This window comes from Ammospiza nelsoni, chromosome 1 (genome assembly GCF_027579445.1).
Source record: "Ammospiza nelsoni isolate bAmmNel1 chromosome 1, bAmmNel1.pri, whole genome shotgun sequence".
NCBI classification, from domain to species: Eukaryota; Metazoa; Chordata; class Aves; order Passeriformes; family Passerellidae; genus Ammospiza; species Ammospiza nelsoni.
The window spans coordinates 139614336-139634868 of record NC_080633.1 but is presented as its reverse complement, the minus strand read 5'-3'; the positions used below and the strand labels follow the sequence as shown (position 1 = coordinate 139634868).

The following is a 20533-nucleotide window of genomic DNA, read 5'->3' as shown; positions in this document are numbered from 1 at the left end:
TGATCTTGAATTATAAAACTTTCAACAACTTTCAGCAGATGTGGAATCGGTATAGAGAAATTTTTACTGTATTAGTAAACTGTTGGTAAGTAGAGTTGCCCAAAAGTAAGTGTTTAAATTTTTGAAAAATACAAAGCAGTATCTGCATTTAAGAATTTGAACTAATCATGAAACTTATATGGATTAAAATAATTTGCATGGATTTTCAACGTTAGTGCAAATCTCTGCATGTCATTCTGCAAAACAAAGTTAGGATGCACAAGGCATAGAACTGAGGCTAGAATCCAATCAAATAAGCAATTTATATGATCCTATCTAGTTATTGCATCACAAAACACACAAAAAGAACAAGTACATGATGAGAAACACAGAAAAGAGTGGATAGAAAGGCAACAGAAATCATCAGAACAGTTAAAATACCACAAAAGCATATACACTGAAATTTATAAAATTGAACAATTCAGGAAGTAGAAATGTGTCATATATTTAATTATTGATTTTGATATGTAGAAAGCAGAAAAGCTTTACTTCCCCCATCCTCACAAAAGGGGGATTACATAGTATTTAACTAAAGAAACACATCAATTGTCTTGTGAAACTCAAAACTACACAATGAAACTGTCCAAAGTCTCACTGATGTTTAGTTGTTGGCTTTGGTTTTTTTTTTTTTAATTAGCCAATAATAGGAACAGTAAAATTAGAGCTATATTTTTCTCTTGGTAGAATGAACGTGAAGGCACATATTCCATAGATAGGCAAATTTCACAGTTTGTCAAAGTGAGACCTTCTTGAAGTCTGTATTATGGTAAATGGTTCTTATTTCACACAGTTGAAATTCATGACTGTAGACACGGGGGACTAACAATGGATTCAGATAATTCAGTACTCTGTCACCAATAGAAAAGCAATCACTGTTGGGCAGTTAGTCATGGAAAAATATCTCTGTGCCATCTGTGACAAAAACCCTCAGATGTATCTGAAACTCAGTGCTTAATGCTAGGAAAATAGGATAAAATGTGGATCACAAACTCCAGACAGCTGCCCCAGGCTCCACTAGTATCCCAAGAACTCAGGAACAAGCCATAGTGCTTGAAGCAAGATGGGCGCCATGCTTCAAGCAAAAAGAAATCTGAAATACAGGGTGTCAGAGTGTAAATCCCACATCCTAAAGTTCAGTCATCATTGTGGAAAATGGTTAGTTTTGTCTGTTCCAGAAGACTCACATCTGACCTAAACACAATTTCAGCTTTCCCACATGATGCTGATAAAGCCAATTTTTACTATGTTTACATTACTGATTTCATTCCCTACAGCATCTTTTCCTACTATTTTACACCATGACTATTTACATTATTTGTTAATCCAAAATTTTTTGTCATACAGTTTATGTTGAAAGATGGTATAAAGAATATCTTGTATTTAATCTTTCACACATGTCCCAAGTTACAAAAGGAGAGAAGTGTGTATGAAAGCTATTACACTTTATATTCTCATATATAATTTTCCATGAACTATAATATTCTATTGCTAGATTGTAAAAGATTTTGTGAAATCAAAATCTGCAAAATTCAGAAAAATGGGTTTCTTTGAAGGTTCTGCCATATATTTGTCTCATATTTTGTGCAGCTGTTTTATACTCAATTATAGATTAAGACCATTCAGTTCCAGTGTTTGAGTATTTTGGAGATAGTTTCTCTACTACTACTGTTTAGCTACATACTTCTTTTCTCTTCACCATGGCTTTGAGAATAAAAGTGTTACTGTGACAATATGGTACCATTTTCTGAAAGATTGAATGATCCTAAGCATTCATGAAACACTCCAACATTTAAAACTATTAATTTGTGGTTTCTTTTCATAGTAATGATATGGCAAGTCTGAAAATCCATTATTTATTTATTTTACTTGTTAACTACACAATCACCAAAGCCTGATCTCACTTCTAAAGAAAGGTTTTCAAATAATTCCTAAAATTATGATGTGAAAATAATTCAGTTAAATTTCTAAACATTCCATGTTTTTACTTAATAAAGCTACACATACATTTGAGGTATGAAACAGACCCAAAACAATTTATACCACAGTGGCTAAGAGATAAAATATTATCTATAATGAGGCAGTGCTTGTATTTCTGTCCTGTCTAATCCCTATATTAATTATTCTACCATTTTAAGTAGTGTTATTTTATGTGATACGGGAAAAGAGATTATATAACAACAATTAATATTTATTTACTTAAAAATAGCCTCACAAATATTTAATTTTTAATATTTTAAATGTTATCCAGCTATTAAAAACCATAAAATAGCTCCATGTGCAACACCTCAATGTGTAAGTAAACAAAATTTCGCAAAATCTTCCTAGATTTTATCAAATGGCAGATACATAAAAGAGGATCATCTGTTAGTTCTTGTAATAACAAACTTAAAAGAAAAAAATCAGCTAAAAACGGATATATACAGATGTATATAAAAATTATTTTGTCTATTTCTAAAACTAAAAATGATGTGGCATGTTCAGTTCTATTGCAGTCAGAAAGGAGGTGTCCTTCTATCTTGCCCTGTAAGCAAGTATATTAGTTTGGGGAACAGTGGGGAAAGGGCACTGGGTGATGACACTGATGGTGATGACATCCCATAACCTTTTGCTCCTCATATTCCAGGTAGGAATTGGAATGATCTTCAAAATGCCCAGAATCAGATGCAAATGTCACTAAGATTTAAGAATGGCTTCATAAATTTTGATGGGATGAGGCATGGATATCTCCACTACATCTAGTTATAGTTGAGTCTGAGAAGCACAGAAGCAGATCATCAAAACCTTTTAGTAGTAAATTATTTTAGTGTTAGTAAATACTGTTATAAGTACAATATCAAGAAATTAACTCCAGCATAAGTAGATCAATAAAGTGAAACAATAAATACCCATATTATCTACGTGCATTTCATTGTGTTTTAGTGGTTTTACTTTGAAAAAAGCTTTACAAGTTCCTGAGAAATGCCCATTAGCAGCTGAAGCACCAAAGCAATGCTATTCCTGATGCCATTCAATTGCATCTTATGAATTACCTCAAACGAATGTAATTTGTGCCTTTCAAGATAGCTCCATAATGAAAACTAAAACAAGGGCAGTGGGAATGATCAGGAGAAGATTCAGTTCAAAAATTAAACTGCTGGATCTAAGGTAAAATGCTAACGTAATTGTACCTGTCACATAAGCAGAAATTTACAAGACTTAAACACATAATAAATACATGTAAAATAAATACAGTATCAGCCATAGCTAGCTGTCTAAGTGGATAGTGGAATTTTTGAGGTGGAAGAGGTGAAGTTAAAGTAATACATTTGATCTAGTATCTAGTAAAGAGATGAACAAGCAAGCTAAGCATACATTCTAAAGAAATAATGAAATAACTTAAACTGAAATTCTCTTTGACCCTGACTTCTAGAAATCATCATTCTAATAAGTATCTCTAAAAATTCTCTTAAAAGGGAAAATTCTTTGCATTTTTTTTTATTCTAGTAAATAATTCAGTGTTATGTCACAGCCCTGAATGCACTGTTCTAATGCAAATACTCAGTTTTACCTCACTGGATTTTCTCTCAATTTCCAATTCATAAATTTAAAAACGTAAATTGCAGAACCGTTGCTAATCCAAAATACTACACATTTATGCATCTGATTTCAGTGCCTACCCTCGTTACTATAAAGGACTTAACACAGTTTTAAAAACAACAGAAATAGCAATCCCTTAAGATATGATTGCCCTTGATACCCTTTCCATTTTATGACCATTGCCTAATTTCTGATATGTCTAATAAACACATCCTCTCAGGCATCAAAATGAAGGCAACTTAGATAAAAATATTATCCCAGACTCTGGATTGGCAGTGAGGTGGTGGTGGGGAATCCCACAAAATAAACCCAAACAGAAATAAAAGGAGAAAAAAAAGGCAATCCCCCCACACAACCACCACCACAGAGCAAATATTCATTGTTGGCTTCATTCAAGTGCTATTTAGTGAACTAAAAAAAATTACCATTGTAATTTTTTACAAGAGAGGGCAAGAGAGAAATAGATTCAATATCTAGGCATACAATCACAAAGTTGATTAAATGGAGATGCTGTTGTGAATGTTCACCCTTTCTGTACCCTTCTACCTACTCATATTCAATTAATTTTATTCTTGCAGAACTATAGCTTCTAAGAATAAATGTAACTCATGAATAAAAGACATAGCATATAAGAATAGACAATAATCCTCTGCCTTCTGCAAACTAAAACTGCTGCAAGTAAAACTAATTTTATCAGGAAAGAATCATGTAAACAAAAGAATCAACAACTTGAGCTCTGCAAGTTAGAGTTCAGATCAAAACCCCATCCTTTTCCACGCAAATAAGTGGAAATTTGCTGTCTTAGGAAATTATTGAACTTGTTTATACTAATCCTTCTCTTGCCCCTTTCAATAGCCTGAATTTGGAAATCTTTGGTCTTAATTAGTACCATGCAGCAAAGTACTAAGGTCTTCTTATCTTAGACCACTAGATATGAATATCTAGAGTGCACAAGTGCACTTGTACCACACCTCTGTGGAGTTTTACTTTACACTACAGGAAAGCTATGGACAAAAAAAAAAAAAAAAAAAAAAAAAAACCAAAAAAAAAAACTAAAACACCCCAGCAAGTCACACTGTGCTGGTTTATTCACAATATGCTCATTCACTCCCTCTGCCGATTCTCAGCAACATCAGCTCCATTTCTAATATGCACAATCACTGGTTTAACTTTTTCCTCCCCTCTCTCATTTTCTGATGAATAATCATACTTTCTATTATCTGGTTTTGGAGCTAGACAGCAACCATGAAATTAAAGTTTTTGTAAGAAAGACATACATCTATGTCAAAGGTAATATAAAAAAACACCCATTCTTTAATAATACAGAAATGCACGAATATGCATATATATGTTGTACTTTCGCTGCTCATGCTCTATAAAAAGTGTATGCCCTTCCAGAGGTATCAAATAGCAACAGATTGTTTATATAGTGCATTATGTACTTTAAGACCATAAAGAATACCATTATTAGGTTTTTTTTGGTCCTGGCTCAAAACTTAGTAGTAATTCAAGTTGCTCACTCGCAGGGGTATTTTTATGTTATGACAGACATTAATTTTCAAAAAAATGTAGGAAGTATTCATTTTGTTTTACTCATTCATCTTTAAATAACCACAGAATAATTTCATTTTAATAGTTGCCAATATTAAATAAGAGAAAATAAGAGTAAAGTGTAAAGTTAAATGTCAAAACTCAATTGCTGTTACAACATATCAAACAAATGCTTGTGTTTCATGTAACACAACACCTTTAAGAGTTTTTGTTGCTTGTTTTTTGTTTTTTATTTTACAATTCAGCTTATATTTTTCTTCTTTTTAAAACTGACTGAACTGGAAATAGAATGCATCCACTCACTAGTATGAAAGAAAAACATTCCATAATATTGGCCTAGTTTTTGGTACACCATTACATTTGCTTCCAATGATGTCATTACCTTTGTAGTTAACCTTGAAACCAATTGAGCCCACACTTTCATCCGTTTGAAGGTGCAACCACATCTGATTGCTCATGCTCACAATTAAGTCTGGTACAAAGCTCCCGGTTAACCTATAGATAGAAGAAAATTTCTGTAAAGCCATTAAGCATTAAGGAGATTTTTTTTTTCTTTTTGTAAGAAATCTAAATAACTGCCAAGCATTTTTTTTTAATATTTACTTTTAAATTCATTGCATTCAGCTCACACTAAATTAGTTATTTACTAGCTGACCCACCAGGACAAATCTCACATTTCCAATGACTGGAAAATTGATAGTAGTCTATAAACACATGCAACTACTACTTATGTTGTATTGAAATATTCATCTCACTTTCAGTTGCTGCTTCAGAAAGAAATGCAACCTCCCTAATCCTTAACCTCATCTGACAATCCAGTGTCCACTACTCAGGTACATGAAGGCGTGTCAATTGCATTAGAAGCCCATAATGAGGCATTAGAGTGATTCTCTGATTTTTCTAGTATGCAGCTACCCACTTTAAAATACATGTCTTCCATATTTAAAAGAAAGCTGTCATTTTTAAGTAGCAACATTATTATGAAGGCTCTTGTCTTCCCTCCACTCTCTCACCTCCTCTCATCACATCTTCTACAAAAAAGGAAAAACAGCCTAAAAAGAATAAGCTGTTGTCTATTCCTTCATTAAGAAAACTAACAAATGTCACAACTTTAAACCTTCTACTCTTACAGGATGCTGATTAATAGAAAGAAGTAAACTTGATTTTCTTTTTTTTCTTTTAATTTTAATATTATTTGCAAAAACTTGCAAATCAGCGCAGTCCTAAATGTTGGTTCTATTTGCTGAATGAACAGTGTGATAGCAATAAGGAAATGTTGTGAAATCTGTAGTTTTATGTTATTATTGCATTTTTTTCCCCAAAATTTTGTCTCAGATTCTGTTATAGTTTATTATCTGAAATGAAATGCTGAACAGCTTCCACATATTTTTTATTCTTGTAAAGTGGATCACAAGCACAATACTGTATAGCAATGAAAATTGCTCATTTTTTGAAGTTCTAACCATTCTTTAAAGCTAGCTGAAACTTAAAATGGACTACTTTAAATGCATTTTACAGTTAATTTTAGTTCTTCTCTCTGGTCCTTTTTAGCTTCCTTCTCTATTGAATAGTCTGCTGTGGGAAAAAAACCCACGTCTGTTTCCCACATCTGTGTTCACAGATGGAGCTACTAGAAAGACTCTTGCCAGAACTGAACAAGTAAATGCCTGGCCAAAATAACATATTAACTGCTCATTCCTGCACTAAGGGAAAGTGTTTTCAGTGAATTCAGTCTTTGCCAAATTAGTAGATTAACAGGATGTTTCTGAGAAACCACACTGATGTAATGGCTAACAGAGTTTTGTAATTGTCACCGGTGACTGACAGTATGTATTTTGAATATTAAGGGCATTGAGTATATTAATCTTTCTGTTGTGTCAGACAGAATAATTTCCTTAAAAATTCTCCATCAAAATGTTCAGCATTCCCATTTTATGAAATTAATTATAAATACTTTTTATTTCATCCATATTTGTACAAGAAATACTTTCCAATTAAATAGTACAGGAAGAAAAAAAAAACATTTGAAAATACATTAATGAAAAAAAAAAACAAGAATAAATCAAGAGAACAGAAAAATCACTTGTTGATCTATCTTTTAAGTCCTTTTATAAGTCCCTGTAAGACATTTAGGAATGGGCCACAGAGCAATAAGATCCAGAAAATCATTATTATATGAAGGAAGCTATTTAAAAAAATAATGAAATTCTGCACTGGAGAATTATTCTTTCTGTCCTTCTGGGGATTTATGTAGTTTCCACTACCCTGTATTCAGTACCTAGATTCCTGTCCTGGAAGTACATGTTCCCTTTTAAAAGCTAAAGAGTGAACACTGAGAGCAGTAGAAATGGAAGTATGTGATTATGATGTCTCCCTTTTTATTAAACAGCTTAACAGTTACAACACCCAGCAGGGTGTTTTCCAGCTCTTCCTCTACAACTCCAGAACTACTCCTCCCACATCCCAGTGACATATATTCTCCCCCTGAGAGAGTATGCTGAAGACTGGGTTTGAGGACATTCAGAAGATTGTGACACTCTCCATTTGCTGAAGACAACCTGTAATATGAGATTAGACACATGCACACCCAACACAGCAAGCATACTAAAAGATTTAATTTCACAATTTGTATGCTGGATTTTCAAAAGGCTTGTTACAGGAGCCAGTGCCTAGATGGATATTGCATTAAAAGTCACCTGCAGTAATTGTCAGACCAAGCTGCTGAAAGGAAACTTCCAAACGTCCTGAAAAAGTGCTGCGACTGATGTATGGAGCCACCATTTACTCTCCTTCTTCCCCTCTATCCCTTGGTAATGACACTTAACACTGCTGCCCCTTGCATTTTAGTTTCATAAGAAATCATTAAGAATGGCTTCATATCAGTTATCTTTTCAAGCTGACTAAAAATATTATGGCAATCAGGTTTAAGTTCACTTGGGTGCCAGGCTCACCAGGCCAGAGCAGACTGCCACATTGCTGGGTGCAGGCTCAGAATCACAGGCACCAGAGAAATTTAATGGCAAGTACTGAAAAGGCTTTGGAGTTTAGCTCCTTCTCTGATTTACATCAGCAGAATAGGAATAATCAAGGCTGCAATTATCAATTTAGGAACCTAATTCCTAAATGCCACTTAACTTCCATTTTTGCTTCTCAACCTTACTATCAAGCAGTGCCCAGTAAAACTAGCAGATTAAACACTTGGATAAGTTTCTTGATTAACCCTGATAAATTCGTAGATAAATGTTTTCACATTATTAACACATAAACAAGACATATTTAAACCAATTTTCTTTAGCAATTTTCCAGGGGAAAGATAATTATTTTAAGATTTATAACCCAAAAATTAAATGATACAACAGCTGATTTATTTGCTATGCATCATATCTCAGACAAAGTCTGCATGGCTCACAAGAGAAAATATTTACATGGTTTTTATAGTACTTAATTTTCTTCCATCTTCCGTGTAATTTTTTTGCATTTAACCCTAATAACTCCACCATTGATACTTCTGATCACCAAATAATAATTCTATGAGTAAATTAAAAAAAAAAATACTTTTGGCTTATTGTATAATGTTACTTAATATTAAACTCCCATAAATTAATGGAGTATTTTTTTTTGCTTTTCCAGGATCTTCATAGTAAGAATTCTTTAAAATTATTTACCTAGTTAGTTACAGTTATTGTATGTTAAGACTCCATAATTCTAATTAACTTTTTAATTAAAAAGAAAACTCAGGATTCTTTATGTTTGTGGCAATTTTAATAGTTTTTAATAATTCCATCATTTCTCCCCAACCAAAAGTACATCATCAGAAATACTTTTATGAAATGCTAACATCTTCAATGAAATACAATCTGGGCAGACTGCTCTACCATATAACTCAAAATTTAAAATATTTCACTTTGCCTTAATGCATTATTGTAATTTAGTAACAATATTTTAGTTAAACTTTAGTAAGAATTTATGCATTGGCACTTAATAAAGGTTCCTTCCACAAGAGAGACTATTCTATATAGTTTAGGAATTTAAGAATAGCTGAAACTAAATTCTAGCATTGTCAGCAGTATTTTTTAAATGATTAGTACTGCTTAAAAATAGAGATTACAGTACTTCCACAAATCTCAAATTTATCAGTGGTAGCAATTACCTCATCTCCAATCCATTAAGAGACTGCCTGATCCTAAAGAAATTGCACCATAAATACCTGGCCAAATGGTGGTCTTTTCATGAATAATAATCCTGGAATCAGATACTTAGGTTGGAAAAGACCTGTAAGATCACCAAGTACAATGGTTAAATCAACACTGCCAAGTCCACGACTAAACCATGTCCTTAAACATCACACCTACACACGGGAACACCTCTAGGGATGCTGACTCCAGTACCTCCTTGGGCAGTCTCGTCCAGTGCTTGACATTGGAACAATGTCCAATCTTTCTGACATTAGTCAGGAAAGAAAAAAAGGTGAAGAGAGTGTTTCCCCCAATAAACGAGAGGGGACAACTGGTGACAGCAAATACGGAGAAGGCTGACAACTTCAGAGAGTTCTTTGCCCCAGTCTTTAGTGGCTGTCAGGTTTCCCATTTCCCTCAAGTCCTTGATCCTCTACGTGGGATCTGGGGGAGAGAGGTCGCTCGCACTGTAAGCACAGAGCAGGTTCAAGACCACTTGATGAAACTGAGAAGTCACAAGTCTGTGGGGCCTGATGACATGCATCCCAGGATCATAAGGAGCTAGCTAACGTTGTGGCCAGGTCACTCTCCATCATTGGAAAAGTCACGGCAGCCACGTGGTTACAGGAAGGAGGAAAACATCACTCCTGAGAGAAAGGAAGATCCAGGGAACGACAGATCTGTGAACTTCAGCACTGTGTTTACCCTCCAGCAGAGGGACACACCTGACCAGCTTGGTGTCATCTGCAAACTGACTGAGGGTACACTCAAACCTCTTGTCCAAACCATTAATGAAGATATAAACAAAAAAGAACAAAACAGAAAGGATAAAATTATTACAAAACCAATTAAAAATAGAAGACCAGGTAATCTGTCTTCTGGAGGATAAATCTAAAGGGGAATTTATTAGAAAAATCTGTAAATCTTAGCAAAATTGTATATTCTGTCTGAAGTTTTGCAATTACTAATATGAATAAGGTAAAATTAGGACAGAAAAAGAGTCAAAGCTTGGGTTTAGTGTAGTCAAATGAAACTAATTCTTCATATCATTCTTATGGTGAATAATGGAAAAATATAATATATAATTATTTTAACACATTTCCAATACATATACTGCAGGGAATATCATTCTAAAGAATCCTAATTTTTATTATTTTGTTTTATGATTAAATATATTTTGTACTAAACTTGTATCACATTCTTATCTGTGTTTCAATTATTAACTCATTTGAACTAATTATTACATCAGGTATTTGCTGAAAGGTCCATTTATTTAAAATTAACAGCTAAATGTTATTTGGCCTTTAAAAAATATTCTCTAGATACCAGATAATCCCTTACAGGCAATTTATGGTTTTTAAGCAGTAGATAATTTTTTTTTTAATAAAATTGACTCCGATTTGAAAAAGTAAATGCAATGTACTTTAAAAGACATTAATTTCTCCTACATGACTGATTTATTCAGACTAGAAATAGAGTTATATAAAATTATTCATTATAAGGCCTAATTAGTGTTCTGCATATTTTCAAGGCACTGTGGAACAAACAGAATCACTGACTTATAAATCTGTCTTGAAAATTTTACAAAATAATACAATTCTGGATTTGTCTTGAGACAATTGTTAGTATTATTGCCACAAGCTAAGTATTTGAGAAATATGGATTTTAAGTTAATCAATGATTGTTAAGAATATTATAGATCTATATATCTGGGCTCACACATTCTAGAAAAAATGTTTGTAAAAGATAAAAATCTATTCAATACTCAATGCTGATTTGCAAAATGTGGTTTAGGTACCTCCCTATTCAGCCTTTCTCTGTAGTAGTTTTCTTCACTATGTTAACTTGCTCTTCTGAGTTATCTGTAATAGTCACTAAGCAAATTAAGGTCAGGACACTGCAGTACATCTTTTGTCATGCTAACCTTGCTAGAGGACTGTAAAATTTGTGCACAAATTGTCCATATATCTATTTTCAATTATTCTTATTGTTCTTATACACTTTTAATCTGAGAACACACAAAAGGGAGAACAATACTTCCTAAAATTTACGTATCTAAATGTAAGTGTCCACACCATGCCTTTCAAACTTCTGATTTGAGTTCATCTTTTTCTTTTGTGATGTCTAGGTCATCTCTTTCTGACTTCAGATCAGTAAACATATGGCAATATATTTACACTGTCAGTTTTATAATTTTAGAAGCTCACTTAGTTTTTGTTCAGATTTATGTGATTCGAATAATTATTTAGTCTCGTCAAAACACACTCATGGCATTCTTCAATGTACACAAACTGTAAATGCAAAAGACTTACACTTGAAGTACAGTTTTAGGATCACCCACTTCTCCTCCATCACCAATTGTCAGTGTGTCATAGCCAATCTCCAGATCAAATTCTTCAAAATTTATCTGAATAACCTACAAAATAAAAAAGTAAGTATATTTTAGAAATAAAAGTACTTGGGAGATGAGTCTGCAAATTAAGCTTTTCAGCAGTGTAACTAAAAGTGATCTTCCAATTAATAATTGCATGTAAGTTTAGCATATTTCACAATAAATTAGTGTAATTAACCCCTAGGTTTTGATTAATGATATGTGAATTATAATAACCCTTTAGGTATCATCACTCTGCTGACCTCCTCAAAACACCATGATTTCACTTATTTATGTAGCTGTTACATGTTTATTACAGTTGTGGGTAGTCACATTACATTTTGATTAGTATATACTCAAAGGGCAAAAAAACTAATTGCCTTATGTGCAGTACCACTGTCTTCAAATACCAACTAAATAATTGTACATCATTAAGTAAATGCAGTGAAGATGAAGAATATAATTTACTCTTGACGTGTATAATCTGGCCCAAGTAGGATAAAGAGGTATGAAAGGTAAAAGCAATTCTCTTAATTCATAAAGTTGAGCAAAATACAACTATCAGAATCATGGCCATTTTTAATATCCTGTAAATTAAATAGCTCTATGCATACTTCTGCTGAAGGATAAAAATTTCAGCACAATTTCAAAGAAAAGAAAAGAAAAGAAAAGAAAAGAAAAGAAAAGAAAAGAAAAGAAAAGAAAAGAAAAGAAAAGAAAAGAAAAGAAAAGAAAAGAAAAGAAAAGAAAAGAAAAGAAAAGAAAAGAAAAGAAAAGAAAAGAAAAGGAAAAGAAAAGGAAAAGAAAAGAAAAGAAAAGAAAAGAAAAGAAAAGAAAAGAAAAGAAAAGAAAAGAAAAGAAAAGAAAAGAAAAGAAAAGAAAAGAAAAGAAGAAAAGAAAAGAAAAGAAAAGAAAAGAAAAGAAAAGAAAAGAAAAGAAAAGAAAAGAAAAGAAAAGAAAAGAAAAGAAAAGAAAAGAAAAGAAAAGAAAAGAAAAGAAAAGGAAAAGAAAAAAAAGAAAAGAAAAGAAAAGAAAAGAAAAGAAAAGAAAAGAAAAGAAAAGAAAAGAAAAGAAAAGAAAAGAAAAGAAAAGAAAAGAAAAGAAAAGAAAAGAAAAGAAAAGAAAAGAAAAGAAAAATACACTAAGCACATTGTTTCCACCCATGTATTAATCATGGTAACTGTCTTTAGTTAAAATGACAGAATACTTATATGTAGGAATTTTAATACTGTAATAAATCATCTTTTATTACAGTTATAATTGAGAACTGAGAGCATTTGTGCTTAAAGATGTGGATGCCATTCTGATGGATTATTATCATGTCCTTGAAAGCTCCTGTTCCTTTCTTACACTGGGGTTCTGGTAATTGAAGGAGGACGTGTTTCTATGAGCAAAAGCCAGTACAGGCAAGCTGGAAAACTGGTGTATGTTCCAAGGACTGCAATTTGTCCCAAAGGGAGGAGAACCACTTTCCTTTACAGGTCTAAGTGGTGACATAAGTACACTGAAGAACAGCCAGTTTGGCACATTCACATAAATAAATGTCTGTGTGTGCATGTACACGTGTACATACATGTGTGCCACACCCCAGGAACTGCGGGCAAGTACAGAGAGTTAAGAGGGTGCAGATGGAAAGGACGTGGAAAATTGCACAGGCAAGCAGCTGATTTGCTCTAATTGAGTAAAGAGGAGAAAACCACACATAAATCTTCTTAATCTTCTTAGTATAAAAAAATATTCTGGATATTCTGTGCTGTTCTAGCCACAAAATTTGTAACACTAGGCATAAGAATTTAAACTGAAATCCATGACTACATTTAAGACTGACACATATTTCACTCAGTACTTGAAAAAACAACCAACCAACAACAAAACCAAAAACCTCTAAACCAACCAAACTAAGCCGTTATTTTTTGGTCCACTTTTAAATTCTGTGCAACTAGATGTGCAGTTGCATCAGAACAGAAGGCTCCACAATAAAACAAGGGCAAATAAGGTTAGTATTGAATTCAACTTGAAAGCATATTTCACTCACAAATAGTAAAATACATCTTGAAATAATATTGCAGCAAAACCATCAATAGTATATACATAATAAGAAGAAAAGGAAGATAGTATAAAAATTGTATAATTAATTCATGTTCATAAATCCTAATCCTGTTTTCCATTAAACACATCAAGAAATATAACTTCATTATCAGATTGTTTTTTGGCAAATGCAATGGTTTTTAATATTTTTTAAAATTAATATCCTTCTAGATATTTTATATTAGTTGAGTATCACCAAATTGATACAAGGCATCTCTTCCTTTGTAATGGAAGTACTTGTCTACATAAGTTATGTCAGAAATCTAAACCAGATTTTCTTTAGCACAATCGACATTATCCCTTGTGTGTGTATTTCATCAGAGGAGAAGATAGAGGTTAAGGAAAATATAAGTTTCAAGGTATGTGGTTTTTTAAATAGGAATGAAAAAAATCTTTTCTTTATTTTACTGCAGAAAAGTAAGATCTTTGTCATTCTTTTTTAACAATGCCCACAAATAAAAAAGCTGAGAAAATTCTGAAAAATATCTGTCTCATTGAGGAATATTGTGGAGGATGAATAAATAACCAAAACTGATTTTTTGTCCAAAGCATAGGCTTCAGCGTCAACCTTTGCACTAGACTTCAGCTTCAATCTTTCCACTTTTCTGTAGTGAATATCCAAATTATTGATGACTCAGTTCTAATCTGGCTGCTCTGATATAATCTCACACTTTTCTACAATCTGAAATTATTTTCTATGATAAAGAGAGCTTTTTGAATTTTAATTTTTAATCTAAATAAGTGTATATTTTTAAAGTTTATAATTTTTTTCTCCATTAAAATTTTTCAGAGAGGGATGTTTAATTACAAGAATTTTTTCTCATTGTCTTTCTAACTCACCTAAAACTATGACAATGGGATAGGCAGGATATCGAAAACTGTAGTTCGATAAACCCACATGTGCATAGCTTAGTCTACATTTGTCTTGTACAATATTCTGTGAAACAGTCACATTTTTAAGACTATAAGAAGCAATGATGTCATTAATGACTTCAAAAATGTTTGAATATATTAAAAAAACATTGTAGGAACTGACTATAAGTAATTTGAAACATTAACATTTGATAATCTTATTCTTGTGAGTCCATTACCCATATTTCTTTTTAAAAGTTTCCATTTCAACCGAAAATTAGAAAATGCTTCATCGTTGTGCAAAATTGACACTAGTAAATTAAAATCAGAAACAGAAGTCACCAAATAGAAGCATATTTTAGGTGCAGTAGAAGGTAAAATATTATTCCTTGAGACGGTAAATCATTTTGTTCACCATGCATACCTCTACTGGAAGAGGGTTAAAACTGGTTGCTAAGCCTACTCTAAACATTCTGTAGTACCAATGAAGTATTTCGTAACTCCAGGTCATTAAAAGTAAATGAGCTGTATGAAACAGTTAATACGCAACCGATTTCAAACTTAGGTTTAACATAACCTCACATGATTTACAGCACAAATTTTGGAATTGGTAAAGTATACTTGCCATTTATTTAACAAATGTGCTTGTCAGCTGATATTGAAGATATTTAGTTTTAAGGGAATTTGCACAAATTGAGCAAAAGCAACGTATAGAAACAGCAGAGCTGTCAATATCCATCAGGAAACTAATTTACTACACATGTACTGTACAAGCCTTTACATATTCCTACTGTAAAAATAAACCCTAGATACTTCTTGGAAATTCATCCTTTGACATGCAGAGTACACACAAAACGTACAATAGAAAATGTACTTCAAATCCTTCCAAATATGCCAATGAGCAAGAAAATAAGTGGTCTTAAGGCTTTGTTTTCAGAGACCTTGTTTTACAATGTCAGCTTTAGTTAGATCACACTCAAAGTCAGTCGGACTTGTGCTGCTCATAATGTTGACTATTCCCTTTAGCAAAGTCAACTGACTACAATAGTCAACTGAACAGGTTTTTTGACGATATCAGCATTTAAATTTGATTGTGATGGAACCTTTCAAAATAAAAATTGAAACTTGGGTAAGATGAGTAAACAACTTAAAACATTTTAATAAACTTTCCAAAAAGTCTTGTTTTACCAGTTATCTAACAGTGTCTTTGTTAATTTTTCTGAAAATCTATAAATGGCAAACCAAAGTTGGGTAGGATCCTTGAATCACTTTATTATTAGAGTAAAATCTTAAGAGTTATTTTACTTTTTAGTCTGTTGTTCATAAGAATAAACACTTCAGGGAAAACTGTGATGATTTATTGCTTTATTCTATGTATTTTTAAATCAGACTAGCATTACTAAAGTGTGCTATTGATCTGGTTAGCAGATGCATAGCAATCAGAAGCACAGGGACAGGTATTTTTCTTGATCTATGCATTCTAGTAAAATCTATTTTTCCAGTTTCCCAGAGCAAGATTAAAGCATTAATACAAATGAAATAAGATCCATGGGTTTTATTTATGTATACAAACATCGATCATGCTATAATATATTTATGCATTTATTGCATTTATCCACTGCCCCACAGTCTCTTTCAAAGCTGAATAGAAAAAAAATGAGGGACCACAAAATATTTTCAAATAACAAGGTATAGCATCAGGGAACAATGTTATGAACAAAAATATTCGTTATTGAAATGTCTGAACTATAAGATTCTCAATAATAGGATTATACTACCAAAAGTTGGTTCTGGAAGGTAGAAGAAAAAAATTTCAAAGATCCCATCTCAGACAGTTTTCCACCAGTCTTGAGCCAACATTTCACACATAATGCATCAACTAATGATATCAGATATGTATCTGTGTGGCTTCAGAACTAAGAATAATATCTTAAAATTAAGCAATATATTAATTACAATATTTTCTTGTTTTAGAAAGAGATACTCAGTAGTGCCTAAAAGTTTTGTGCCTTTATAATAGCATTTGTGATTAATTCAGCAGCTATAAGACTGCTACATTTGTTCTGACATAGGCTAATAATATCTTGAATTTTGTTCCAGAGGATATTATTAAATACATCCCTATATACTACTATGAGGAAAAAGGAAGTTTGCATTTCCTCTTCCTTCATGTACCCACTATATAAAAAACATGTACCTGCTTTTGTTTTGTTTTGGATTTTTATTCAAAATAAAATATGCTGACCTGTGCATTATTACCAAAAAAAAAAAAAATTAAAAAGTAGCTAAATAGAAGGCAAAAGTCTCTCTACATTCTGGGCTGCCCTTGCTATTTATAAACCCAAAAACAACAAACAAGTTTTAATGCCTGATTTAAATTGAAGTTATAAACCTAGACAGAAATAGTAATAAGAGACTGTAAAACTAATAAGTATTATCCAGTCTCTACAGAGAAAAAGTAAAGCCCTATTTGAAAAATGATTTTCTGAAAATTGTAACTATGTACTTTGATCTCCAATTATTTTGTAAGAAATTTTTTAAAGGAATCATTGGGAGCAGAGATCTAATTTCTAACAAATTTCTGTAGGTGTACTTTCTTTGTGCCTTGGAATATATCCTTTAGAACCCACTCCTTGGGCAAAACACCAGCTCAGCAGCAAAATGGCAAAAGGTTTTATTGAATATTTAATGACTACTTTGAGAACTTCCTAGAGTTTTTCAGAGAGAGCATGCTCAGAAGGATGTGTTCCAGACAACAGATTTTCCAGACAGTTGTTCAATAAGAGTACCTAGTTCCTGATGAAATTACCTCCCAGAAGATTTGCCAAGGAAGGTAGTGTTCCAGGTGAAGTACTCAACTTTTAAAAATTTCAAACCATCCAAAGCAGAATGGTGTGTAACAGAGGCAAGAATACGTTCCTCAGAACTGCTTCTGAAGGGGAACAGCAAAGACACAAAGTTGCACGTACTTGTGCATCTCTTATCCTGAGTCTTCCAATGCAAATGTAACTCTAAAAATATTTTCAGATGTATAGTAACATTTTCCCTCCATAAAATGGGACATTCTACCAGTAAAATAATGATGATATTTCTGTAGATGTAAGGAATGTTTTCTCCTTAAGAGTGTAATTAAGTATTAAGCTAAGACACAGCTTAAATGAGCTATATATTAGATAATATTAAGGAATAAATATTAATTAAAACATCCTTCTAAGAATGTAACATATCCAAGACTGTTCTGTAACATAACAATAGTTTAATCGGTTCTTTTGCAGTTACATGTTATGAGAACAAAACATAAGAAATCCATCTCACTGAAAAATATTCACAAGATACCTATTTTCTCCATTTTTCATTATTACTCTAGCAAGAAAAAAAGCTACCTAAAGACTCTTAATGATGTCTGGTTGCCTTTGTCACTTGTAGAAGTGAAATTAGGCAAGGAGAAGAAAACATATCCTGTTTGTATCTGAGTGTCCTCATATGCCCTCAGGATGGTTAATTGCTTTTGTGCTGAGGATGTCTGAATATTTCCCAGTAAGTAAATAATGGGCATTTATATCTGATGGTACAAGCTAAGGAAATATCACTGTCTGATTTATTGGCTTTATCACCATAATTTTCCACAGAATCACAGGTTCTTCCATCAAAATAATTGTGTTATCATACATTTGATCATAGAAGAACAGTTTCAGAAGGAAAAAATATTGAATCAACCATTTATTATAAGACTTAGCTATAATTTTATCTAAATTGTTTCCATAGGTATAATTTTATTTAATATTACTGCTACCATGGAGTAGCTAATCCTGGAAAATTAAGGACAAGAAAATCATCAGGAGTAGTCAGCATGGCTTTACCAAGGGGAAGTCATGCTTGGCAAACTTTCATAGACTTCTATAATTACATGACTCACCTGGTGGCCAAAAGAAAAGCAGTGGATATTTTCCACCTGGGCTTCAGGTAGGCCTTTGGCATTGTCAAGATATTAACAGACAAGCCTTTGATGTATAGGCTAGCAAGGTGGATTGAAAACTGGATGAAGGTCTGGGCCAAGAGGATGGTTATCAGTGACACAAAGTCCTGCTAGGGGCCAATAACTCATGCTGTGTCTCAGGAGTCAACATTGGGACAAGTCTTCTTTAACACCTTCATAGGTTATCTAGATGATGGGGCAGACTGCCACAGCAACTGAGAAGGGATGAGCAGTTAATAGGCCAGAGGGTCATGCTGCCATGAAGAGGGACATCAACAGGCTGGAAAAATGGACCATTAAAACAAAGTTCAACAAAGGGAAGTGCAAAGTCAAGTCTCTGGGTAGGAACTATCCCACATACCAATACATAGTGGGGCCCATCCAGCCAGAAAGCTGCTTTGCAGAAATTTTTTTTTTTTTTTTACTTTCATAGCTATGGAGATAAAGGGAGATAAAGATGCTCTAGACAGCCTGAAAGGATGTATGACTAGCCTGGACCATTATAAGGAGACAGTAATAGGTATAAGAAGGAAAATGAATTAATTTATAAAACCACAATGAAAAAATCACACTCATCTTTCTCTCAAAAAACTAAGCTCAGTGTCAGAGTTTACAAAAAGAAAAAAAGTTATTATTCTCAAATAGTAAAATAATTGGAATCATAGGAAGGGCCTGAGGACTTCAAATTTACTTGTCCCTGCTTTGGTTCTTCCTCTATGTAGTTACTCAGAAGGATATCCTTGCACCCAGCATAGAAATCTGCACTTTTTAATCCCACAGAGTGTAAACCATCTGTTCCAAAAGAAAGCAGAGAAGTCACTAACTGATGTCAGCCTAACCTGATGGGCAGCCACACATCCTGAAAGGGATGGGAAAATGGGAATCATACTGTGACCTAAGTCTCAGAACAAGTCTTCAAGTTCCACTTCAAATGTGTATTGTATTTACAAGGAAAGATTTTGGGAGCAGAGGTACTGCAGGGTGAGATGAAGGTGCTGATTAAGATTTCTTCTTATTTTAACCATTTTATTCTGATTTGTCAGTTAATTTTATTAATTTCTCCAAGCTGAGTCTGCTTTGCATATGAGAGTATCGAGGGATCGATCTTCCTGTCCTTATTTTTATCTGTGAGCTTTTTCTTCATATTTTCTGCCCCTGTCCTGTTGAGGAAGGAGCATTACAGATCAGTCTGGTGAGCATCTGACGGCCAAGATTATCACACCACAGAATGGTAGCCATGAGCCTTTGAAGGAGTCCCATCATAGAAAACAGAAAAACAATCAAACAAACTACTATCAGCTCTATTTCCCAGTCTAATATCACAAAAAGGTATATATTGAGCAGAAAAATTTCCTGTGAAGATCACTCACAAGACCAACCAAGTGAACTCAACCATGGAGAAAAGTGACAAGTTCTGTGCCAAAAATTCATCAAACCAAAAAGACCAAAATATCTCAAGTGCTCACAGTACAAGCACTGGAAATTTGCTATCAAAGTCTCTTAGTCATATACATAAATCTTTTTAAAAGTTCTAGCTTGGGTGTGGATACTCATGATAAGTAAAAGTAAGAAAAATGTTTGCATTTAGAATTGGTGTGAGACATAACTGAGACCAAATTTGGGAATTTATAAAAAATCAAAAAGAACTAAAATTCAAATTTGACATTTAATTTTACATAAAGTTTTATCGAAGGGTGGAGTTAATAGCTCCAGGTATAGTAGATACAGGCAACAGCTAAAATCTATTATTGCTAATGGCTCAAAGAGAAATAATTACTTTTGTTGTAGCTATTGCAATAAGCACAATCTCACCCATTCCCTATGCTCATGTTTTCAGAGTGTGAAACATCACTCCTACAGTCACAGACATAGCAGGAAAAAAAGTTTACAATAATTAAGATAATG

The 20533-nt window shown here is 33.0% G+C and overlaps 1 protein-coding gene across 3 annotated transcripts in view; it reads right to left on the bottom strand.

Moving 5' to 3' along the window:
- CSMD3 (CUB and Sushi multiple domains 3) overlaps window positions 1-20533 on the bottom strand; it is a 581587-nt gene that overhangs the window by 288113 nt on the left and 272941 nt on the right. For all 3 annotated transcript variants that reach the window (XM_059467476.1, XM_059467484.1, XM_059467493.1), the window contains 2 exons: window positions 11654-11757; window positions 5549-5661 (listed from right to left, as the gene is read on the bottom strand). In XM_059467476.1, the coding sequence (XP_059323459.1) occupies window positions 5549-5661; window positions 11654-11757 (217 nt within the window). The remainder of the gene's footprint in view (window positions 1-5548; window positions 5662-11653; window positions 11758-20533) is intronic.